This window comes from Dysidea avara, chromosome 13 (assembly GCF_963678975.1).
Source record: "Dysidea avara chromosome 13, odDysAvar1.4, whole genome shotgun sequence".
Lineage (NCBI taxonomy): Eukaryota > Metazoa > Porifera > Demospongiae > Dictyoceratida > Dysideidae > Dysidea > Dysidea avara.
Window position 1 is genome coordinate 14,448,129 of NC_089284.1, and position 26,019 is coordinate 14,474,147.

The 26,019-nt window shown below is 38.2% G+C and overlaps 3 protein-coding genes across 6 annotated transcripts in view; 2 read left to right on the top strand and 1 right to left on the bottom strand.

Annotated features, from left to right (window-relative positions):
- Window positions 1–3,681, top strand: part of LOC136243317 (uncharacterized) — a 27,234-nt gene extending 23,553 nt beyond the window's left edge. For both annotated transcript variants that reach the window (XM_066034841.1, XM_066034842.1), the window contains exon 11: window positions 2,403–3,681. In XM_066034841.1, coding sequence (XP_065890913.1) covers window positions 2,403–3,431 — 1,029 coding nt within the window. In that variant the 3' untranslated portion in view covers window positions 3,432–3,681. The remainder of the gene's footprint in view (window positions 1–2,402) is intronic.
- The window catches only part of LOC136243324 (uncharacterized), a 37,401-nt gene extending 30,641 nt beyond the window's left edge, over window positions 1–6,760 (bottom strand). Inside the window, exon 1 of one of the 3 annotated variants that reach the window (XR_010694840.1) lies at window positions 6,646–6,760. The gene's annotated coding sequence lies outside the window, so the exon portion shown is untranslated. Of the gene's footprint in view, window positions 1–4,572; window positions 4,653–6,645 lie in introns of those variants that run through there. The other 2 variants (XR_010694841.1, XM_066034852.1) reach the window with 2 other exon arrangements.
- Window positions 6,761–14,971: 8,211 nt separating this feature from the next.
- The window catches only part of LOC136243316 (uncharacterized), a 154,683-nt gene continuing 143,635 nt past the window's right edge, over window positions 14,972–26,019 (top strand). The window contains exon 1 of the mRNA XM_066034840.1: window positions 14,972–15,168. Coding sequence (XP_065890912.1) covers window positions 15,060–15,168 — 109 coding nt within the window. The 5' untranslated portion in view covers window positions 14,972–15,059. The remainder of the gene's footprint in view (window positions 15,169–26,019) is intronic.

The following is a 26,019-nucleotide window of genomic DNA, read 5'->3' on the forward strand; positions in this document are numbered from 1 at the left end:
ATTCGTGACACCAATATGTTGTCACGCCTACAGGGTAAACCGCGTATGGGAAGTAGCTGAAAATCGGTGGGTAAATAGGTTAACTATTGAACCTCAAACCTTTTGTGGTTTGAAAGAAATCGAGCTAAAAACCAGGAAGATACAACGAAAAAACCAACAGTGTGTAACAATTACGCAATCGAGATTAGCTAATAAAAAACGACTACTTGCCACGCCTACCAGATAAACCGCTTGGGGTATTGCTTTGAAAATCGCTGTACAGATGGAGTAATCATCTTAGAAAGGTTCTTCAATGGTGTAGAAGAATCAGACTTAAAGCCACGAAGTTATAACACGAAATCCAACTTGGTGTAGCAAGTGCGAGATCGAGATACTCTAATAGAGCAGTCATCCTAATAGAGCAGTCGCCCTGAAGAGAATTCAAGAGATCAGCTAGAAACAAGTACCCTGTATAGAGATCAGAAGTCACCCTGTAGAGAGATCAGCTACAAACAATCCTTGTAGAGAGTTCAGCTACAAAGAAACCATCATGTAGAGAGTTCAGCTGCAAACAAATCACCTGTAGAGAGTTCAGCTACAAACAAATCTCCCTGTAGAGAGATCAGCTAGAAGAAGTTTCCTTGTAGAGAGTTCAGCTACAAACAAATCACCCTGTAGAAAGATCAGCTAGAAGAAGTAACCTTGTAGAGAGTTCAGTTACAAAGAAACCACCATGTAGAGAGTTCAGCTACAAACTAGTGACCTTGTAGAGACATCAGCTAGAAGAAGTTACCTTGTAGAGAGTTCAGCTACGAACAATTCACCCTGTTCAGAGAACAGTTAGAAGAAATTTTCTAGTAGAGAGTTCAGCTACAAACAAATCACCCTTTAGAAAGACCAGCTAGAAGAAGTTACCTTGTAGAGAGTTCAGTTACAAAGAAACCACCATGTAGAGAATTCAGCTACAAACTAGTGACCCTGTAGAGACATCAGCTAGAAGAAGTTACCTCGTAGAGAGTTCAGCTACAAAGAAGCCATTCTGTAAAGAGCTCAGCTGCAAACAAATCACCTGTACAGAATTCAGCTACAAACAAATCACCCTGTAGAGAGATCAGCTAGAAGAAGTCACCTTGTAGAGTGTTCAGTTACAAAGAAACCACCATGGAGAGTTCTGTAATAATTATATGTATTATATTATAATTTGTACATTTACTGATAAAATCAGAAATATTTAAAGTATTTAAAATCTGCTTCATCTTTTCTTCTTCCTGTGGTAAAGAAAAAAAGATAGGTTAAAAAAGTCCCAAAGCCGGCCATACAAATAAAAAAAGAAGTGAAATCTAATCCAAAACAGCCAGGCTGTAAAAAAAGAGTGCGGCCCTCAAAAATGTAATGGTGAAAAAAGATGTGAAATCCAAGGTGGCGGCCAAGAAATGGCTGTGATGGTAGGTTAATGGTAAAAATTTTAAGAACGACAATTCAGGTGAATTTTTGTGCTGCTTGGTCTTGGCACAAATTTCACCTGAATTGTTGTTATTAAAAATTTTACCATTAACCTATCATCACAGCCATTTCTTGGCCGCCACCTTGGATTTCACATCTTTTTTTCACTATAGCCTTTTTGAGGGCCGCACTCTTTTTTTACAGCCTGGCTGTTTTGGATTAGATATATAGTATTGGATAAAACTGTTGTTCTGTGAGTGTACCCATGCACAGTTAGTTTACCATAGACTCATACAAAACTAAAATAGGATGGTAGTTATAGTTGATTTTTTTCAGGCCTGCATGGCAACCTGTATGTATTCGTGATTTGAGATTACTACTATGTGTCTTACCATCTCCTAAAAAGTGACCATATAGGCTTTTTAAAATGTAGTTGTACTACGTTGGAAATTGTAGTGCATGGACTGTCCAATCAAACTGATATATCTTTAGTTCAACATCTTAGCATAAGAAAAGTGTATTTGCACAACCAATAAGTGTTTCAACGGTATTAATAAGTATATGCAACTTCATGGATAACAAATGTGCAACCACTTAATTCTCCGTAAAAATGATCAGGCAGTTGACTTGAAACATTGAATGATGCTTTCCGTGGTCTAAAGAAAGTGTTATGACATTAAGACATGGTATAGAATATTTAGAAAACAAAGCACAACAGTATAACAAATAAGTCAGCACCTGGTGGCAGCACCTTGCATGCTACTTGCTTCAATGAACCTAAAAAAACTGACTATTTTATTTAATCTAAGGTTATAGCTAATGCTCTAAGACTTTATTTACTACAAGGGATCATTTTGCATGAAAATTTGCAGTTTATTGACTTTTAGCAAAATTTGGTCCATAAAAAATAGGCCCCACTATATATAGATAGCCTGGACTTTAATTTTTCAAGTTTAACCACTTATCTTGTTCTATTTCAGGATTCATTACCATTGTTCCAAGCAATTAAAGATGGCAGACATCAGTTCAAGTGGAAAGATTGCAGCCCACTACCAGCTCCATTATGGGGTGCTACTGCTGTTGTGCTTGACAATATCATTTATGTCAGTGGTGGTGACAGTCGTGATAAATCAGCCAGTCATCACGTGTTCGCCTATCACCTTCTGGAAAACCACTGGAAGAGGCTTCCAGCACTAAGTCATGCCCATGGTGTTCCTGTTGTAGTGGATGGTAAACTTGTTGTTATTGGTGGGAAGGATACTAAGAGTGGGAAGATATCCAATCATGTCAGTACATACAATGAGGAAACTCAGAAATGGGAATCTCCTTACCCCACCCTAAGGGAAGTGCGTTATGCACCTCTAGCTCTTGTCTACAAGCATTATCTGATAGTCGGTGGGGGCAAATACCTTTCAATATTTGACCGCTTTTATGATCAACTGTATGACGACATTGAAATACTTGATACTCGAGATAGTACTGAAAAGTTGATGTGGAGGAGAGTTCCTACAAGATTACCTGCTAAGATGTGGGGACCATCTGCTACTATTTCCAATAACCAACTTTGGATAGTTGGGTATAATAATGACAATTCTAGTAGCTTCAATATAATAGAGCAACGTACTGATGAGACTTACTGGATTGAAGCAGATTACATTATTGATGCTGAGAAGAACTATGAGAAACAATGGGTTACTTTACCACGTTTGTCTCCCTATTATAGCTTCACAGTTGTTCCAAATTACTATCCCATTATCGCAGTAGGTGGTGATACAAAGGACACCAGAACTGTGGATGCCTTGTTGATGTTTGACTCTTCAAGTGACTCATGGAATCAAGTAGCATCATTGTCTGGGCCATCTCGTGCTTACACTGCAGTAGCTAGTCTTGGAGAGCAACAAGCCATAGTTGTGCTGGGAGGATGCACTGAAACTAAGAGCAGGAAGGCACGTAATGAGAGTAGTGTTGTTTTAGTGCAGATTGGATATGCAGCTGAAGTGTCTGTGTAGCTAGGAAATCGTAAGGAGAAATTAAACCCAGTAGTATACTACTATTTTAAAAATAGCTGTAGGATATTTCTAACTATCTTGTAGGTGTAGTAGCTGCTTATGTTGTACGGGACACATTCCAGTTTTATACTTTATTATCTAGTTGTAGTGGTACATGAGTCAAAATGGAGGGTGGGATTATTGTTACACTTGTGGTGTTTGCTTCAGCTACTATACTGTACATGGGTGGTATTTGAATTGATATTTAAGTCTCCAGTATACATTACAGAGGGGTGGATCCATGGTTTGGAAAGAGGGGGTGCACCAGGGTAGTAGGTATAATTTATAGCTATAAGCATGTAACACTGAATCTTATGCATAGAGTAGTGTTTGTGTACAAATATCTAATGGTAGAATAGTGAATTATGCTTTCTGAATGGTTTTCATTAAACATGAGTTGTATAGAACTGACTGGTGATTTTCCATGTATTTAAATTTAGTTTACAGGTGTCATAATTATATGGTATACAAAGGACAGTCACTGCTCAGTATAAAAACTTGCATATATTATATACAGCACCATGCCATGAACATATTAGGCATGCATCCTACAAATCTATTGTACATGGGATTGATGGCAATTTCTGACTGCTCTAATAGAGTATATCTCAAAAAAAATTTTTTTTGGCAATATAATTGTCTCAAAAATTCAGGCCCGTACACAGGAATTTCAAAAGGGGGGTTCTTAATTGAGGCGGTAGGCAATCCCAGATGCGGGGGTCTGCGGGCGCAGCCCCCAGACGCTGAGAAAGGTTTAATATTCAATGTCCTGAGAATAGCCTCAAATTGCTTAAATGCAGAAATGCATGCACTGATTAAATAAACTTCTCACACATCATTGTGTTGGCACAAATTCCACTCAACATGGGCCCATCACACACAAGAGATTAAAATATGGTTGCAGCGCATTTCTAAGACTGCTCAGGGTCATTCATTTCAGCTATAAGCTAAACTTTACATTTCAGCTATAAGCTAAACCTTACATATCACCATTGTCCAAACATGGATGATAGCCACAATAATGTTAATATGAAAACGACTGACAGACTCACACACTTGACACTTAGAATTCATACCATTGGATGCAACAAGCCAGGCTTACTTGTGTTATAGTTGTTGCTATAATTACAGTCTATCAGTCACAGTGTCCATCAAGTCTGGTGCTCATCATTGCTATTCCGGGCTCTTATTAGAAAATATTTAACAAATTACAATTGGAATTAATCGAAATAATATTAACAGTAGCTCTCAGTGCAGTGTGGTCAGGGATGGCTCGATGGATAGCCTTATTAAGATACTGTAAGTAGAATAATAGAAGCCTTAGCGATAGAGAGAAAACCACTGTCTGTATTCATACATCATTAAAGCGGTTTCTATGTTCACTGACACAGATAACCTCAAAGCGCTATGGTTAATACCTGGAAGCCACATGCGGTTCAGCTGGTAGAAGCCATGGGTAGGGACCCGCCGATTATATATGTTGGCATAATAATGAGCATAATAGGTGCCTGAAAGCATTGAGCATAATGCTAGCATAATGGGCAGAAAACTTGTGCAATGCTATAAATTCTTGCTTATCAAAATACATATCCGACAAAAAGATCGATATACTCTAATAGAACAGTCAGTAACTCTATAAAGTTATCAGGTAGCTGACTGTTCTATTAGAGTATATCGATCTTTTCTGTGACATGCATTTTGACAAGCAAGGATTTATCTGTGCTTCAACCACTTACTGTTTTTCCATAAAGTGCAAAGTTATAAGAAAAACATGGGAACTGAGGTAAAAATATTGAGCATAATTTGAGCATAATTTGAGCATAATAGGTAAATATTGAGCATTAATTTAAGCATAATAGGTAAATTTTTGAGCAGTGCAGCATAGCATGAATAGGTAAAATAATGAGCATAATCGGCGGGTCCCTAGCCATGCATGGAAGGCGTGTGATGAATGCTAGAACACAGATATAATATTATAGTTGAAAAGATCGTTTTGCAGTAAAAATAAAATTTCCAGTTTAAAATAGGGGGTTCGGTCGAACCCCCTTGGGTACGGGCCTTTAAATGCCATGATTCCTACATATATTCCCAAAATTAATTCAGCATAATAACTGCTGCATCCCTAGACAAGAGCTAGGGGAGTGAGCACCTTCAATGTACTTGTGTCTCTCTTTGAGTCCACCATGCACTGATCAGTTGATTTGCAAACCACCAAACCAGTTATAATGTAGTAGCTATTGTGAATGGCTCTAATGTATATTGTAGGATTAGGAGATGCAATTAAACCCCTCCTCCTCTCCACCCAGTACAAAAAATATTACAACTTGGTTTTATTACAGTGGAATATGGAGTCTATCTAGTTTTCTAATCTTCATTACAATAATATTTCAATCATTCATCACTCATCTACCACTAATTCAGTAATTACGTAACAGGATGGATGATGTGACCCAGTCTGAGAAAACCGGTCTTATCGCCCATGTCAGCAGATTCGATTTTTCACCCAGGACACAAAGCTACATGAATAAACTATCGGGTAATTCCACAATCAAAATCAGCTAGCCGGACTTGAGTGGTCTGGTTTTGCTGGCTGCTTTTCCCAAGCCCAGTGGCGATCCGTACGTGTGGTGTGGGGCCTTAATGGAGCTCTGGTCAGCCTGGGGATGACTGTATGTGGCTGTACAGCCTGAGCTCTGTGGTGTTGATTAGGTATATCTGCCGTGAATTTTCTTTCATTTTAGCCAGTTTTGAGACTTCAATGGCCCAAAGCTTGGGCTAATTCATCCCTTGGCCTTCCTTTTCAATTTTTGAACACTAGCTATCTTGCCCGCCTTCCAGGGCCCCTACCTCCCACCCAATTTGCAGTTCGCCTTCCTGGGTCCCCACCTCCCACCCAATTTGCAGCTCGCCTGATACAGTCAACCTAGGTTTTAAAATGGCGGGAAGTTGGCTACTTGCACAGTGGATGCTCTGGAAGGTAAGGAATTGGTGTAAAACGTGTGAAAATTTGGTACACATGCGCATAGCTTCAACCATTGGCGAGCTACAACACACTAAATACTTAAAACCGGCATTTCTCGATACTTTTAAATAGGCGATAAGCCCGGTTTTCCCAGACTGGGTCACATATGCATATTATGGAGTTGACCAGCATTATGCAGACCTTCCAACTCACCCGCATTTAAGGCTTTTCACCCACTCACACGCATAAATGTATTCATCACCCGCATAAAATAATTTCCGGCCAGAAATCGCTAATACTTTTACTTACACAACCAGGATCTGAATTGGCATCACGTGAGATACAATTAATATGATTGTGGGTTTAAATTAAATCACGTGAGATGATTTAAAAAATAGTATGCTGATGGCGGGAGTTTATTGGCGATGATATTCAACCATTTCCAGGGCCGTAGCCAGACTTTTATCTGGGTAGGTTCTTTTAGAAGAAAAGTGGACCTTTTTTGAGGCCCTTTTTATATGGATTACATTATGGTGTGTGAAGCACACCCAGCATGTGAAGCACACCCAGCATGTGAAGCACACCCAGCATGTGAAGCACACCCAGCATGCGAAGCATGCTGAAACTAGGGGGGTCTGGGGGCATGCCCCCCCAGGAAATTTCTTGAAAATAGGCACTAAAAGGTTGAATTTAGTGGCATTTCAGTCAATAAAAATAACAATTTTTAGGTAGGCTTAAGACCAGCTATTTGGATGACATCTGGGAAATATCTCTACTATACTACTGTAATTATACCATCTGTGTCTATAATATATTGGAATGTCACAGTGAATAAGAATGGGAAAGATTGAGCGCTCTGTTGGATCGTGCATTGAAGCATGGATGCTATTTATGGGCTCTGCATGGGGGGGGGCTTGCCCACCAAAATTTTTATATTATGAAAGTTCTAGTTAGGGCAACAAACATGGTTTTGTAAATAAATTAAGTAATTACATACAGATTTTAGAAGAAAACATAATTGTGACCGTTCTATTAGAGTGATTGTTCTATTAGGGTGGTTGACTGCTCTATTAGAATATCTCGATCTTGCATTGCATTACAAGCACTGAATGAGCCAGCTACTCGGAGCACTTAATTTAGCTTCTTATTAGTGGTGTTTATTAAACTGGAGCTAATGGACTTTTGCTACTGAAAATTTGGACTTGTATACTAAAAATGTGGACCTTTTTGCTAAAATTGTGGACCTTTTTACTGAAATTGTGGACCTTTTTCCCAAGAGGGCGGTTCTTCCGAACCCCCCGAACCCCCCCTGGCTACGGGCCTGATTTCATTGGATCAACGCTAATTCACAGATGATTATTCTACTATTCTGAGTTGATATAATGATATTGTAACGTATGAGCACTAAATTTGGGAGGCATTGATTGAGAAAGTACAGTTATGAGTCTTAACAGAGTCTCCAGAGTGCATTGCATAAAAGGAATGCTACCTGTTGAGGAGTTAAAAGACGATTCATTGTGTATAGCATAAAAGGACCACTACCTGTAGTCTGGCGCCGCCCGCCCCTTCGCAAAAAGTAAGGGTCTGGTGAAATACAAATACCTAATCATTTCAAAAGGAATTCAATTAGACAGCGTACGTATTGCTTGTTACGTCAGATGATTACACTTCAATTCGAACAAAAGCATTGTGTTGCCAAGGCGATTTCTGTGTGAACGTCATTGGCATGCACTAATTGGCTAGCGCCGAATCTGGGCGCTAGAAATGATTTAGTATCATTTTGTATTTCACCAGACCCTTACTTTATGCGAAGGGGCGGGCGGCGCCAGACTACACTACCTGTTGAGTTAAAATACGATTCGGACTTTTGCATCACGTGATATGGAACAGGACCGTCGCGGAGGATAGCAGATGGGTAAAATGATTGTAGCTCAGTCATGCAGTAGTAAATAAGCTGCAGATAACAGCAGCGTATAGGTTTAGCTAGGAGCAATGCACTTTGACAACCAATTTGTGTATGAATACTTGTTTTCAGCCCTCATGAATGTGGGCTCTGCATACACTTGGCTAGTTACAGGTAGCTGAGGGTTAATTCACCCGCACAAAACTTTTCCAAGGTTGGAAACTCTGCATTGTGGGTGTGACCCTCTGTGGTTATCGTGTATGTATCCAGTCATTATGGACACCCTTAAATTGCTCTAATAATGGAACAAAAGTACACCATTATGATTAGGTACCCACCAATTATGCTGGTGTAATGTAGTGTTGGGCAAGTTACTTTGTAAAAGTAGCTAATTACATATTACTTGCATGCAACAGAACTATTTAGTTACAGTTACATAATTATTACCCATGAAATAAAGTAACTATAATAATATTACATTACTTCAGTTGTGTCTACAACCTTAAGCTGTTGTGTGAAACTACCACCTTATTATGTGACATGATTGTGTTGTTGGACAATGCAAATCTTGGTTATAAGTAAGAAACTGGTGAATAAGCTTTGTAACTGTTGTGGCTAGGCTGTACTCAGTGGATTACTAACAAGACTAGTAACTTCATTACTTGTAATAATATTATGTAATATTAGATTCGTTACAGTAACTATATTACTTAGGTAACGGGTTACATTTGTAAGTAAAATAACTTGAGTTATATTACCTGTTTTTATAGCGTATTTCATTATACTATTTCCTCATGATAGTTACCACAAAAGTAATAATATTACACTGGTAATTAATGTATATAGTTGTCTAGTATAAAGTACATTATAATGCTAATAGGTACAGTCAGTAGAGCAATTTGTCATTAGGCCATGACAAGTTAATTGTGGTGGGTCAGAGTTTTGACAAATTCAAAAATATATAAATCACATGATGTCTTAAAAACGAGTGGTAATATATTGTAGACTCTTATTGTGCAAGCAATTGCTGGTGTAGTAGCTATAAATAGAGAGGGAAATAGAGCCTGCTCACTATATTTTTAATGCTTGCTAAAACCTGCGCATGCATTATTGGTCTTTAGCCCTTGAACCTGTCAAAATACTCTAATAGAGAGCAGTCATATAAACAGTCAGCTGAAATGATTTACATTTTTTTCAACCTGCTGGCTCACTACTATAGATGGCAAATAGTCCATGAAACATTGGTATGGCCTTAGCTGAAAGCTGCCAAATAAATGTTTCCATTTGCAATCATGATTTTACTTTGAAAAGCACTAAAAATGATTTTAGTTAAATTTTTATTTTTCAATAGTGCAAAATGGTTATAGCAAAACTTGGTGATTGAAGCATGCATAAAATTAACATTCAGCTATTGACTACATGAATTTTACATGTATATACTACTAATTGTTTGCATGCATGTGTTCTTTAAGTACCATCTCCTTGCCACTTTGTATATGATACCCATTCCCAACAAAGAAATACTATACCAGAGACACAATTTGATTAACAGCAATTCTAAAGTGTTAAAATGGTCTGTTAAACAATTATTGCTACCTATTATGCACACACACACACACACACACACACACACACACACACACACACACACACACACACACACACACACACACACACACACACACACACACACACACACACACACACACACACACACACACACACACACACACACACACACACACACACACACACACGATTGAGTGCTACAAAGAGTAAAACACAAGGCACGCTATTGTAGCACGAGGCGAGCTGAGTATATTATTAGCCAAAGTAGTGAAAGCACTGAGCATTTTAAAAGCAATTATTTATAGCACTTTCTTAAAGCTCAGTATATAACACACGCATGGGTTGCACTGGTATTATAAACTTAGCTATAGCTACACATTAACAGTACTAATCTAGATGAAAGTCATTGCTGGTTATAGCCTTCTTGTAGTGTACACTAAGCCTTTTGATTAAGACTTGACTGAGTTCTGGCAGAGAATCTGGAGTGCTGGATCAGAATTATGCCAGCTGCTCTGGGAGGGGGCTTACTCTTGGTGGTCTATAAAGTACACTTCACACATCAACTCTACTTAATAAAATTGATTTGTCTGTGCGAAGCTCTAGTTGTTAAGGCATATACATATTACTATGTACATACATACATCTAGTATTGTGGTCAATACAAGTGACATGATTAATCCATGATATTACTGTAATCCCAATAGACTACACATATCCAAATAATAGTGCTAGCCCCAGTGCTTATTCAAGGGTTGCATTTATGCAGCAACTATTTGAGGTGCACATGTGTGGCATTTAACCAAGTAAATAATATAGCAATTGGAACAGCCAATATTACTACTACTGAAAGAAAAGGCCACAATCAATTAAATGAATATGCTTCACAGGCTTCCTGTAACTTCTTTGCAGATTCCAGCTGTAAGGTAACATGATTTTGTCAGTGGGTCCATTTAAAAGCTGGGATGTCAAAAAGTGGTTAGAGTTAAAAATCATGTCTATATATGAAATAAATGCCTGTGCCTATACATGGATGAAATATGGTGACTGTACTGTAGGTTTCAAGCAGCAGAATATATCAATTTGCAAGCCCTCTGAGGTCAACATTTACAGTTCACTATGAACAATAGGCAATACATGTTTCACTTTTATTTACTTAGTAGTTGTACATCCTGAAAATATCAAGTACAAAAGTAACAGTATACTATGCCCAATACATACAATTTGCACACATATACACACTGATACTGCAACTCCACAGTAACCTCAGAAACATAGAAAAAAAGATGTAGCATTATCTGTGCAGTTTTTATACTTTGTCCAAACATAAGGATTTAAGAGTTTCCAAACTGCACAAAGTAACAATACAAACAGATATTCATGTTAATGTTTGTCCGTTACATATGTTTCTTGAAGTGTCACAATGGCCCAGATATTTTACCATACTGTTTATTCTCCAATATAATCTTATGTACCTTAGGCACTCCCTTCTTTAGCAGCTGTTAGCTCCTGGGCACAAATCATCCAAATTTCAAACACCTCATCCCGGTCAGCAGTAACAAAATGTTCTGGCGCTTTATGTAGAGGAACACAATTATGCAGGGCTGAGATGATGTAGTTTATAATGGCAGTGAAAGTAGTGTCATCCAGTTGTGAGCATAAGTAAGATATTATCTCGACAAGTACTAGCTACCACCAATAAGACATAATACATGTTGGTCTTCAGCTTCAAGGAAAAACCTTTAAATGGACAAGGAATTAAACTCCAGAATAGTTCATCAAATGACTTATCTTCAGTCAAGACTTTTCTCTCTCCTATGCAAATGTTCTGATAAATGCTCCAACACATACATAGTTTGGCTTCCACTCCATCTCCAGTTTCATTTCTGTTAAACATGTACTCCAAAATGACTTTATGACGGGTTTTATGTACTATACTATCACTTTTCCCTTCATCATCAGACGAATGAGACCTGGTAATATAAACTGTATTATATAAGGACACTGTACTGAGGAAGACTGCACATCAGGGTTTAGTTCAAGTTGATGGTTATGACGATGATCGGTTAAAGCAAGATCCAACACAAATGGTAACACCTTGCATACCTCAGGAAGCAATGATACATCATCTTCAGCAAGCCAGGCACCCAAGACCCATACTGTGGCTAACATCAGTGGAGATAATAGGGTGGAAATGTCATCTAATGTGGAGCATTGTTCTAGAAACTTCACAACAACTTACAATGTCCTGCTTAATACCTGATGTAACTTGACCATATCTGCTTCAGAAATCACATTTTCATCACACACCTTAGCAAGGTAAACAATTGTCATTTCAATTACAGAATAACAAGCTGAAAGAAACTCTTGAGTCATTGTTTATCTCTGTTATTGAATTATTGAGTATGACATGTATTTCTACTTCACACAAATGAATAAACAGTTGAAGAAATTTTGCATCACACTGTCCAGTATTAGTCTTATCACTAACAATATTATTGTCTATTGTAAGCCAACACAACTACACACCAGAGATGACAAAGATTTGACTTTCTCTGATCTACCATAACCTTGCTACTGAAAATGTCCTCAAGCCATTGGTAACCAGTGAAGCACTCAAGTACACTGAGATCCATTAGTCGTAAGATGTTATACAAACTCTTTGCTAGCTCAAACTTGAATGTGAAGATTTAAACACATAGCAGATAAGATTTAACAGTGATGTCAATGGTTTTTGAAATACAGGTATGCTCTGCTGTACTTCACCTAGTAGTTTGACTAAAACCTCATAAGCCTTTTCAGATCCTGGCTTCTAGTGATGTGCAATATATTGATTATCGTGATATATTGATTTTTATATCATAATTGTTATAAAAATTTATATCGTTATATCGTGAAATATGATGGTGTAGCAATTTCATCAGAAAATGATGTTCAAGACAGTATTAATATTTTTATAACAGACTTACTTGCAGAGGAAAGTGCACGTTAGGGACTATTTATACTCAAATACTAGCAATTTGTTACCATGACTTCATGCAATTTGTATATTGCAATAATTTATCGTAACGTGATAAAAGAGAACAATAATCGTGATAGGCAATATACAAAATTTGCCATATCACACAACACTACTGGCAACATATGCTACACCAAATCTTAAGTGATTCAGTTACACCTGCAACATTAGAGCAAGTAGGCCTTCAATTCCTGTACATCAACTTACATTGGAGGACGTCACCAAACATTTCTACTGAGACTGATGGAAAGCTGTTCACTATCTCCACAAAAGTTGTAATCTTGTTGATCATTTCTGAATGTGCTACTGACAAGTTCTTTGTCAGTATAATAACAAGCACTGCTAACTTTATATACGGGTTGTCTTGCGGTACACTACCAGAGGCCGCTACATCTGGATTACTCGTTATTAGTAATCTGCTGATAAAGGCGAACCCGATCGTGTCAAAAATACTCTTCCTTGCTGGGTCAGTGAGCTGATCAGACAGTTTCACAAGTTTCCGCGCTACTACCAGTAGTGCAGCAAACATTTCACTATCATCCCGAGAATCCTTTATTAGACGAAGGCACTTCGTAATAGCCATATTGCTCCTAGGACAAGTCGAGCCCCGGGACAAGTTCAAGCATTACCCTCGAAACAGTCGAAAGCAACAGGGTTAATTCCAATTAACGACACACCATAATTTACGTGATACACAAATTTTGGGGTGTAGTGTACGAGTGTTCTTCTCTCAGTCAAAGCTTGTCTCAGTCTTTCTGCTAGTCCGTAAATAATCACAATTGATGGAGTACACAGAAGAAGAAGTACAAAGAGTTTACAGGAAGTTTTATCCCAAGCTGCTAATAGTTTTACCCGTTGAAGGTTTGGTTTTGGATTTTTATCATCGAGAACTACTTTCTGACCATCAAAAGACCACAATTGACTATTACTCGAATGAGAGAGATAAGGCCACACCAAGTCAAACCTTAGTTTCTGGTCACCCGCCCGCATGGTAAACCTGAAACCCTAGTTTATGAGGACTATTATTAATATTACAGGTGCTTAAGTGCACGTGACCCAGCAAGACACTTATTTTTTACTGCAAAAGATCGATATACTCTAATAGAGCATTCATGGATTCCAATAGAGCAGTCACACTACTCTTAACTCTAATATTAGGTATATATTAGGTATATATGCCACACTAATAAAATGTTTCTAACTATAGCTAGTTTTGTCCTTGATTATATAGCTGTTCAGATTATAACTGTTACTAAAGCTTCTGTAACCAAAGTAATTTCAGTAGCATTAACTACTAGTCCATGCAGATGGGCCATAGCTTTAACTTTATAATTCAAATGTAGTCCTCTAATGATTAGTCTAATTCCTTATCACTGAACACTACAGGGGTATGGAAAGCCGGCAACATTCGGTGAGCTTAAACTTAAACTTTTCCATAACTAAAATTAGATTGGCAAGTAGAAACCCTTATAGTTTAAACATTCCCAGATGATCACTAAAAAACAGTAGTCTGGAGCACTCAATGACTCAAAACTTTGACAGTTACTTTTCTCAAGGTTACTGAATAGAAGGCTGGAAACACATAGCTAGTGGGCTAAGACTTTACATTTGAATGAAGAATTTCTGATGTGAAAATAGAAGTTAAATTTCATTGTATATCATGATCATTTGAACAACTTAGCTATAAGTCATATAGTAATACTTTCCTGACATAGCTAATGAGACATTTATTTCACTTGGAAAGCATAATAGCTACATGAGCAAAACATTTCCTATAGTATATTCTAAATAAATAAATAAATATATACTTAAATGCTATACATCAGTGTATAGCTAGCCATGATCCATCAACAACTTTCCTAGTGCATTTTTTGCCGAAGCACAACTACTTATGTTGTTGGTTAAGTATAAAATCAACATGAATTTGCTAAATTGAGCAAATAATAATACCATACAGTATATTGTCACAGTAGAGTCTATAGTCCTGAAGTCCTGATCATCCGCCCGCCCGCATCCATTTGTAGGCTTGGGAGTGACCAGAAACTAAGGTATGACTTGGAGTGGCCTAAGATAAAATATTTCCTAGATAATGTGATCTGTCGTAGTATACAGGTTGGTGAATATACTCAGCTTAACGAAATGCTGACTGTTATGGGAAGAAGCGATGATGTTGTAGTCAAGTCTTTAGCCAATAAAATCAAGAAAGCTTTATGTGGACCAGTTGATCACTCTTCAACTTCATCCAATGGTAAGTTAAATGTGTATTGATGCAGAGACCTCAACCTGTAAGGCCACTCCAAATAAATTCTCTGTTTCCCGTCCTGGACTCAAGCATATTTGCATGCGGGCGGGCAGTCCATTTCCATTATTTCATTATAAGATTGGCAGCTTTTCAAGCCAATATTTGCCTGGCACAACCATAAAAAGCTGCATAAAAGCATGCTTAAGCTTGATCCTTCCTTTTTTAAAGTTAAGTTGCAAAAATAACACAAATGTGAAGTTTGTGCTGACTTGATAGCACTGCTGACACGTGAGCTTTACTGAGCCTGTCAGTATGCAAGAATAACCGGGAATACGGAATAATGGAATATTTAGAGCTGACAGTAACCAGATGCGGACGGTGGACAGGAAACAGAGAATTTATTTGGAGTGGCCTGAAGTACACTTGGAGTAAGACCTGAGGTTAAAATGAGTGAGGTCTCCTCTTAGTAGAAAAATTCCTATAAACATTGCAAAATTTGCTACTTTGGCTAATTTCAGTTTTACATCTCCATTTTCAGCCATTAGAGCACTGTTTAGTGCTTTGCCAAGAGGTATGAAGTGAATTAATTACGTGGGAGCTTAATTTGCAATGCGTGAGATGGAAAACCATACGTGAGGCAGCAATCCGATGCATGTGTCTCACGCATAATGCGTGACAGTTGAAGTATCTGATTATACTCTAATAGAACAATCATCATTTTCCATATGTGTTATCTTTTTTTCTGGCCCATGCATGTATATCTATGGGAAATCCTGTATTCTTATACCTTGAAAGTACATACACACACAAGCTCAGCTGTATAATGGGGACCTGGTGGCCTGAGTGCTGGTTTGCTAGACAGCAGTAGCTATATTTTGCACAGTTACAGGAGGCTTTGCTTTGCTCTGTTTTATGAAGAGAGAAGTGAAGATTATGGTCAAGTCCAATTAACAGGAAATGTTTTAACTCACCTGCAGACACTTACATCTGTAGTGAATATTTTGTTGGAGGTAACGAAGTGGCATAGACATGGTATATCTATAAGAGTGTTTTAAGCTTATTTTATTAGAGTAGTTAGCTGTTCAATTATAGAGTAATTGGTTTGGTTGCTCTCAGTGCTTGTGGTTCTATCTGTTGTTCATGTGATATCAATATCTAACCTAAAACGTTGTATTTCTTGTATAGCCATTTAGTTTTAATTTCAATTCTACATTGCAGTATTGCGTGCACCTCTAATATGAAACTATTGACATTGAGTCTGTCACTGTCTAGGTGGAAGGGGTTCGGATTTGAAGTGGAATGTCTTTGGGGGGAGGCCTGGGTGCTTCCCCTGGAACATGTTTGGACATGCACAAAATGTGCCCTTAGGCAGTAACATTAAAAGGTGCTGTTTGTTCATCTAACTAGATAAAACCTGCACACTGCTGTTTATTAGCTTATAGGCACTATTAACCTACAGTTATACTAACTAATCTTCACTTCCAGACAACATACTGACAGCCAACTTCAACTTCCTAGCACACGGGAGCCCTCCACACTTGTTGGCAATACTTTCTTCTGAGTGTAAACGTTATTATCGGTCCTCCTGTTGATGGACAGTAATTTCAGACTTGGCTTGTACTCCAATATATTTGAGATATGATGTACCCACAACATGTGACAAATAAACAAAGCATTCATCATGTAAATATATATCAGCTATGCACAGTTTGTGCTAACCTGACATGTTACATGTACCACTCAAGTTTATCGAGCTGCTACCTGTAAAAAGTCTCAACCAATAGTCCTTCGCGCCATTTCCACCATGTACCACATGTGCAATTGATCATGTGATGCAATACTTGATTCATCAATGATTCAATGTGACCCTCAAAAGTAGCTGAGCTGTACCAGTAGGAAGTGGCCCCACATAGCTGTAACATCATTACATCAATGGGTACCTGAGGAAGCAAATGCCCAACTGTCCTTGTCTTGCTTAGCGGTGTTGGGGTCATTGTGGAACTTCAGGTTCCATGGCCTCTCTCAATATGAGGCTGGTATAGTCCTCCTGTGGGCTACTAGCCCTGCCCCAGGAAGATTTACCTGTACAAGACTTGAAGTGCCTGAGTGGTGCATAGACATCCCGTGCAAGTAGCTACTGGAGACTGAGCTCCAGGGCTGTAAGCTTGGTGTGATTTTAATTTTAAAGGTTTGTACCTCTGAAGGGGGTTTGTCCGAAGCATCCAACCCTCCCCTGGCTATACCCTTGACTATATAGTTTGTTCATCTGTTATTATGCTGAACGAAGAATGGCAAAGTGTAGAATAGCAACTTTCTGAGCCTTTTAGTGGCATAACTGTTTTCTGCATGTACACTGTACTAAGAAACATTTATGTACACTGTACTAAAAAACATTTGCATATAGTGATCAAAACACGTGGTAGTGTGTTGTGCGGCCAAGAAAGCTGGCACGCCACACCGAATATATTTACAGGAAGAAACAAAATGTGGTTTTCACACATGTAGTTCCGTGTTTCCTTCTCGAATTGGAATCATTTTTATACTGCAAACGCCCTCCACCCTGCATACCAAATTTGAGCATCATTGCCTAATGTAATCGTGAAATATAAGCCTTCAAAGCTTGGCTTAATTTCTTCATTTTTTTCCTCGTTTAGGGGGCTCAGAAGCTTATCAAGACACACGGTAGTGTGTCGTGCGGCCCAAGAAGCCGGCGCGTAACACCCGTGAGTATATTGACAGGAAGAAAGAAAACGCAATTTTCGCACCTCCGTAGCTCTGTGCTTCCTTGATGAAACAAGACGATTTTTGCTGTGGACATGCCCCCCAACTGCAGCACTCCACATTCCAAATTTGAGCGAAATCGCTTTGCGCGTTTCCGAGATATGCGACTTCAAAAATTGGCTCAGTTTCTTCGTTTTTTTTCTTCTTCTTATTTTTCTTTTTCTTGTCGCACACTTACAAAAACTGCTATAAAACTCGCACGCCATATCCGATTGCCTTGAAATTTGGCACACAGAAGGGGGATATAAAGACGCATCTCTGTACCAACTTTGGCTGGAATACAATAAACAGGCAAAGAGTTATGAGCGATTATTCACGAAAATTAACACCAATATGTTGTCACGCCTACAGGGTAAACCGCGTATGAGAAGAAGCTGAAAATCGGTGGGTGAATAAGTTAACTATTGAACCTCAAACCTTTTGTGGTTTGAAAGAAATCGAGCTAAAAACCAGGAAGATACAACGAAAAAACCAACAGTGTGTAACAATTATGCAATCGAGATTAGCTAATAAAAAACGACTGCTTGCCACGCCTACCAGGTAAACCGCTTGGGGTAATGCTTTGAAAATCGCTGTACAGATGGAGTTATCATCTTAGAAAGGCTCTTCAATGGTGTAGAAGAATCAGACTTAAAACCACGGAGTTATAACACGAAATCCAACTTAGTGTAGCAAGTGCGAGATCGAGATACTCTAATAGAGCAGTCTTCCTAATAGAGCAGTCATCCTAATAGAGCAGTCACCCGAAGAGAATTCAAGAGATCAGCTAGAAACAAGTAACCTGTATAGAGATCAGCTACAAACAAGCCACCCTGTAGAGAGATCAGCCACAAACAATTCACCCTGCATGTAGAGAGATCAGCTAGAAGAAGTTACCTTGTAGGGAATTCATGCAACTATAGAAAGAGATAATTCAGCTAGAAGAAATCACCTTGTAGAGTTCAGCTACAAAGAAACCACAATGTAGAGAGTTCAGATACAAAGAAACCACCATGTAGAGAATTCGTTTACAAACAAGTCACCCTATAGAAAGATCAGCTAGAAGAAGTTACCTCGTAGAGAGTTCAGTTACAAAGAAACTACCATGTAGAGAATTCATTTACAAACTAGTGACCCTGTAGAGACATCAGCTAGAAGAAGTTACCTTGTAAAGAGTTCAGCTACATAGAAACCATTCTGTAAAGAGCTCAGCTGCAAACAAATCACCTGTACAGAATTCAGCTACAAACAAATCACCCTGTAGAGAGATCAGCTAGAAGAAGTTACCTTGTTGATAGTTCAGCTACAAAGAAACCATCATGTAGAGAGTTCAGCTACAAACAAATCTCCCTGTAGAGAGATCAGCTAGAAGAAGTTACCTTGTAGAGAGTTCAGCTTCAAACAAATCACCCTGTAGAAAGATCAGCTAGAAGAGGTCACCTTGTAGAGAGTTCAGTTACAAAAAAACCACCATGTAGAGAGCTCAGCTACAAACTAGTGACCTTGTAGAGACTTCAGCTAGAAGAAGTTACCTTGTAGATAGTTCAGCTACAAAGAAACCATTCTTTAAAGAGCTCAGCTGCAAACAAATCACCTGTAAAGAATTCAGCTACAAATAAATCACCCTGTAGAAAGATGAGCTAAAAAAAGTTACCTTGTAGAGAGTTCAGTTACAAAGAAACCACCATGTAGAGAATTCAGCTACAAACTAGTGACCCTGTAAAGACATCAGCTAGAAGAAGTTACCTTGAGAGAGTTCAGCTACAAAGAAACCATTATTTAAAGAGCTCAGCTGCAAACAAATCACCTATATAGAATTCAGCTACAAACAAATCACCATGTAGAGAGATCAGCTAGAAGAAGTTCACTGGTAGAGAGTTCAGCTACAAACAAATCACCCTGTATAGAGATCAGCTAGAAGAAGTTACCTTGTAGAGAGTTCAGCTACAAAGAAACCACCATGTAGAGAGTTCAGCTGCAAAGAAATCACCCTGTATAAAATTCTGCCACGAACAAATTGCCCTGTAGAAAGATCAGTTAGAAGAAGTTACCTTGTAGAGAGTTCAGCTACAAAGAAACCATTCTGTAAAGAGCTCAGCTGCAAACAAATCACCTGTACAGAATTCAGCTACAAACAAATCACCCTGTAGAGAGATCAACTAGAAGAAATTACTTTGTAGAGAGTTCAGCTACAAAGAAACCACCATGTAGAGAGTTCAGCTGCAAACAAATCACCCTGTAGAAAATACAGCCACAAACAAATTGCCCTGTAGAAAGATCAGTTAGATGAAGTTACCTTTTAGAGAGTTCAGCTACAAAGAAACCACCCTGTAGAGAGATCAGCTAGAAGAAGTTACCTTGTAGATCGTTCAGTTACAAACAAATCACCCTGTAGAGAGATCAGCTAGAAGAAGTTACCTTGTAGAGAGTTCAGCTACAAAGAAACCACCATGTAGAGAGTTCAGCTGCAAAGAAATCACCCTGTAGAAACTTCTGCCACAAACAAATTGCCCTGTATAGAGAGATCAGTTAGAAGAAGTTACCTTTTAGAGAGTTCAGCTACAAAGAAACCACCATGTAGAGAGTTCAGCTACAAACTACCCACCTTGTAGAGACATCAGCTAGAAAAGTTACCTTGTAGAGAGTTCAGCTACAAAGAAACCATTCTGTAAAGAGCTCAGCTGCAAACAAATCACCTGTACAGAATTCAGCTACAAACAAATCACCCTGTAGAGAGATCAGCTAGAAGAAATTACCTTGTAGATAGTTCAGCTACAAACAAATCACCCTATTGAAAGATCAGCTAGAAGAAGTCACCTTGTAGAAAGTTCAGTTACAAAGAAACCACCATGTAGAGAGTTCAGCTACAAACTACCCACCTTGTAGAGACATCAGCTAGAAAAGTTACCTTGTAGAGAGTTCAGCTACAAAGAAACCATTCTGTAAAGAGCTCAGCTGCAAACAAATCACCTGTACAGAATTCAGCTACAAACAAATCACCCTGTAGAGAGATCAGCTAGAAGAAATTACCTTGTAGATAGTTCAGCTACAAACAAATCACCCTATTGAAAGATCAGCTAGAAGAAGTCACCTTGTAGAAAGTTCAGTTACAAAGAAACCACCATGTAGAGAGTTCAGCTACAAACTACCCACCTTGTAGAGACATCAGCTAGAAAAGTTACCTTGTAGAGAGTTCAGCTACAAAGAAACCATTCTGTAAAGAGCTCAGCTGCAAACAAATCACCTGTACAGAATTCAGCTACAAACAAATCACCCTGTAGAGAGATCAGCTAGAAGAAGTTAACTTGTAGAGAGTTCAGCTACAAAGAAACCATCATTTAGAAAGTTCAACTTCAAACAAATCACCTGTAGAGAGTTCAGCTACAAACAAATCTCCCTGTAGAGAGATCAGCTAGAAGAAGTTACCTTGTAGATAGTGAAGCTACAAACAAATCATCCTATTGAAAAATCAGCTAGAAGAAGTCACCTTGTAGAAAGTTCAGTTACAAAGAAACCACCATGTAGAGAGTTCAGCTACAAACTAGCCACCTTGTAGAGACATCAGCTAGAAAAGTTACCTTGTAGAGAGTTCAGCTACAAAGAAACTATTATTTAAAGAGCTCAGCTGCAAACAAATCACCTGTACAGAATTCAGCTACAAACAAATCACCCTGTAGAGAGATCAGCTAGAAGAAATTACTTTGTAGAGAGTTCAGCTACAAAGAAACCACCATGTAGAGAGTTCAGCTGCAAAGAAATCACCCTGTATAAAATTCTGCCACAAACAAATTGCCCTGTAGAAAGATCAGTTAGAAGAAGTTACCTTTTAGAGAGTTCAGCTACAAAGAAACCATTCTGTAAAGAGCTCGGCTGCAAACAAATCACCTGTACAGAATTCAGCTACAAACAAATCACCCTGTAGAGAGATCAGCTAGAAGAAATTACCTTGTAGATAGTTCAGCTACAAACAAATCACCCTGTAGAAAGATCAGTTAGAAGAAGTTACTTTGTAGAGAGTTCAGCTACAAAGAAACCATTCTGTAAAGAGCTCAGCTGCAAACAAATCACCTGTACAGAAATCAGCTACAAACAAATCACCCTGTAGAGAGATCAGCTAGAAGAAATTACATTGTAGATAGTTCAGCTACAAACAAATCACCCTGTAGAAAGATCAGTTAGAAGAAGTTACTTTGTAAAGAGTTCAGCTACAAAGAAACCATTTTGTAAAGAGCTCAGCTGCAAACAAATCACCTGTACAGAATTCAGCTACGAACAAATCACCCTGTAGAGAGATCAGCTAGAAGAAGTTACCTTGTAGATAGTTCAGCTACAAACAAATCTCCCTGTAGAGAGATCAGCTAGAAGAAATTACCTTGTAGAGAGTTCAGCTACAAAGAAATCATCATGTGGAGAGTTCAGCTGCAAAGAAATTACCACTGCCCAAATTTCAAGGCAATAGCTCTTTCCATTCTGAAGTTATCAATTGTCAAAGTTGGCAAATTGGATGTGTGTGGAAGGCCCCTTTTCACAAATCCGGTCCCATATGTATTATATATATAATTTGTACATTTACTGATAAAATATTTAAAGTACATCTACTTCATCTTTTCTTCTTCCTGTAGTAAAGAAATAAAACATAGGTTAAAAAAGTCCCAAAGCTGGCCATAGGCCGGCTTTGGGGTATACAAATACAAAAAGAAATGAAATCTAATCCAAAACAGCCAAGCTGTAAAAAAAGTGTGCGGCCCTTGAAAAGGCTATGGTGAAAAAAGATGTGAAATCCAAGGTGGCGGCCAAGAAATGGCTGTGATGGTAGGTTAATGGTAAAAATTTTAATAACGACAATTCAGGTGAATTTTTGTGCCGCTTCACAAAATTTACCTGAATTGTCATTGTTAAAATTTTTACCATTAACCTACCATCACAGCCATTTCTTGGCCGCCACCTTGGATTTCACATCTTTTTTCACCATAGCCTTTTCAAGGGCCGCACACTTTTTTTACAGCTTGGCTGTTTTGGATTAGATATTATTGTCTTCACACACTTTACAAAAACCATTATAAAGTTCAAATGCGTAGCTCGATTTTCTTGAGCTATAGTACACTTCGCACAATCACATACCAACTTGGTGAAAATCTGATTAATAGTCATAGAGCTATGGACGATTATTTGCATTTTAAAAGGCTGACTTGTTGTCACGCCTACAGGTTAAACTGTTTATGATAACTTATAAATCAGTATGTGCATAGGTCAATCATCATAGCTCAAACCTTTTGTGGTGTAAATAAGAAATCGCATTGACAGCTACAGAGTTACAAGACAAAAACCAAACAACTGTAAATCGCAGGGTCAAAATACTCTAATAGAACAGTCACTACAGGGTAAAAAAGTACACGAAAATGTCGAGAGAAAAACTTACCAGAGTTCAAACCAGGGACCTCCATACTGAACACCCAAATCCTTAGCCATTGAGCCACTGCTATCACTGCTGATCATCTTATACTTTGTAAATGAAAATTCTAGTACTCAGTAGTAAAAGTTCATAATTTTGTAGATCTACCAATGGAAAATCTAGATTGTTCTAGAACATTCTACGTATGTGTGTTCTATTAGAAATCCTCTTTAAAAAATGTGCGCTCTATTAGAGCATTACAAAAGTAATCAACTAAACTTTGTAATACAATACTAACTTTTCTAGCATTCCATCAAATCAAAGCTGATATTATAGCCATTTTGGTACAAATTGGTGGTATAGTACACTACTATTAAGACCTACTTGCACCAATCGCAGGTCAATCGTCGTCACCATAATAAGTGCAGCTTGTGACAACAGGCTGTGGATTGTATTCTAGCATAAAGGGTGCATGATTTGCTTTGTAAAAATTGAGCAATTGTAACTTATCACGTTTTGCATGAAAAATTGAGATACTCTAATAGAACAATCACTACAAAATCTTAATAGCTTGGAAGGAATTTACTTTGTTATAAAACACTATTGCCAAATGCAGGCACAATATTACAACTTTATATAGCCATGAACAAGCATTCAAGCAAGCACAATATAAATTGGCTTTGGTTTTTGATTGGTAGGTATTTTTCTGTATTGGTAGAGTACTAGATTGTTTTATATCATTTTCTGATAATGATTTGTGTAAAAACAAACCCCAAGCTAGTTTATGGCTGGCTTTAGGTATATATTTAAAATGCAAAAAGAAATGAAATCCATGCAATAACATCCAAGCTGTATAAAAAGGGTGCGGCTTTCAAAACCTGGGTTTTAAAAAGTTGTGATATCAAGGCATGAAATGGCTGCAAATTCTGCAATAATGTTGATGATAATAAATTTATTAGTGCACAAAGTCATTATTAAAATTTATTATCATCCACATCATTGCAGCTATTTCATGGCCCGTCACCTATGATTTCACAACTTTTTCACCAGGCTTTTTGAAGGCCGCACCCTGTTTATACAGCTTGGCTGCTTTTGCGTGGATTTATATTGTGCGGCCAGTAAAGCAGAAACGTATGCCGCAGACAATAAATGGCACGACCACTACACGTGAGGATTTTACAGGAACGAATGTCAGATTCAGCCTGCCTGTAACTCACCGTCATTTATGCTATCCCTCTGAAACTCTATAGTTAAACTCATCGTGTCACTAGTAACTACTACACAAACAGTGAAGCAAATCCATGTCGACTGTTTTGAGATCGAGATTGCTGACATCAAAGGGGATTTTTTTTAAAAATTTTTATCGCATGCGGATAGACGCAACCGCAGATGTATGCCATGTGTTCCTTTGTGCATTCGGAACATTGATTGCCCTGCTATCGCTTCCACATTCTCTTAATCGCCTCAAGATTCACATCATCGATTTTGCCATACATTATTACCCTACAGTCGTAATTTTAGCACCAAACAAAGTTTCAGTCACCCTCAGTCGACCTAGAGGCAAAATACAAAGCCCATATTGTTGTTTTTGCAATACTCGCTTGGCATGTAGGGAATGTGTCTTTAAATTGTTCTAAAAGTTTCGTTGATATTGTTACATAATATTATGTTTTTGAGAATGGCTAGTTTGAAATTTGAATTTAGTCTCCCCCACGTAATTTGCTCTCTGAGAGCACAGCTTGAAGAATTTAAAGAATGACACACAACTGCGGTCACCGGTTATTGAAATGGGCTGTGTGTGAATAGTAAGTATAGCTAATCAATACATGTAGCTAATCAATACATGTAGCCATAAAAAAGTGTGCAAAAAAACTATGCCATCTTACACCAAGCATTTAGAGCTGTAATGATGCAAATCACTTATAGCCTGTAAAGGCAACCCCACACAAATGATATGGGTACAAGTATGTACATATACATATGCAGTTACAGCATACACAGGACACATGAATACCCAACAGATTTTAGATACACAAAAATAACGTACAACTGTCTGTGATATAACTGCTATGAAAACAATGTTTCTACTTCTCCAGTTTGGCCCAGCAGATTCTACCACAGTAGCAGGTCTCACATGATGGCATATTCATGGTGCTTCTCGAAACATAGATAAGCAATGATCAATAGCTGGGAGTAGTCTACTGACAACAATGTGTGACTCCATTTGCAGAATACAGATGAGTGGGTGTGGCTCCAGTATGTCTAGACACTTAACACACATTCTTGATAACTGGGTGTGGTTCACATAAGTATGTACTAGAGTTGCAACAGTATCGATACATAGTCTCCATTCAGGCATTACATCACAATGCAGCAATATATCAAATGACACAAAGAGCAGCATATTGTTGCATCTCTAGTATGTACACTCCATCAGAACAGCCAAGCTTGTTGCAGTGAAACCTGTCTTAATGGCCACCAGTATAGAAAGACAACCTCTCTAGAAAGGCTAATTCCAAATCCCTTTAGTAAGAATTTATACACTGCCACCTACATATATATTGAGCAAAGGTGGCAATGGACAGGTTCCACTGTAATTTATTTTTACATGTGATTTGCTTCATCAGGAGCTTGCAAGCACTGAAGGAGAAAATTCTTATACTCTGGGCTGCCAGCCATTGTAGCCAACTTGAAATGTTCCATCT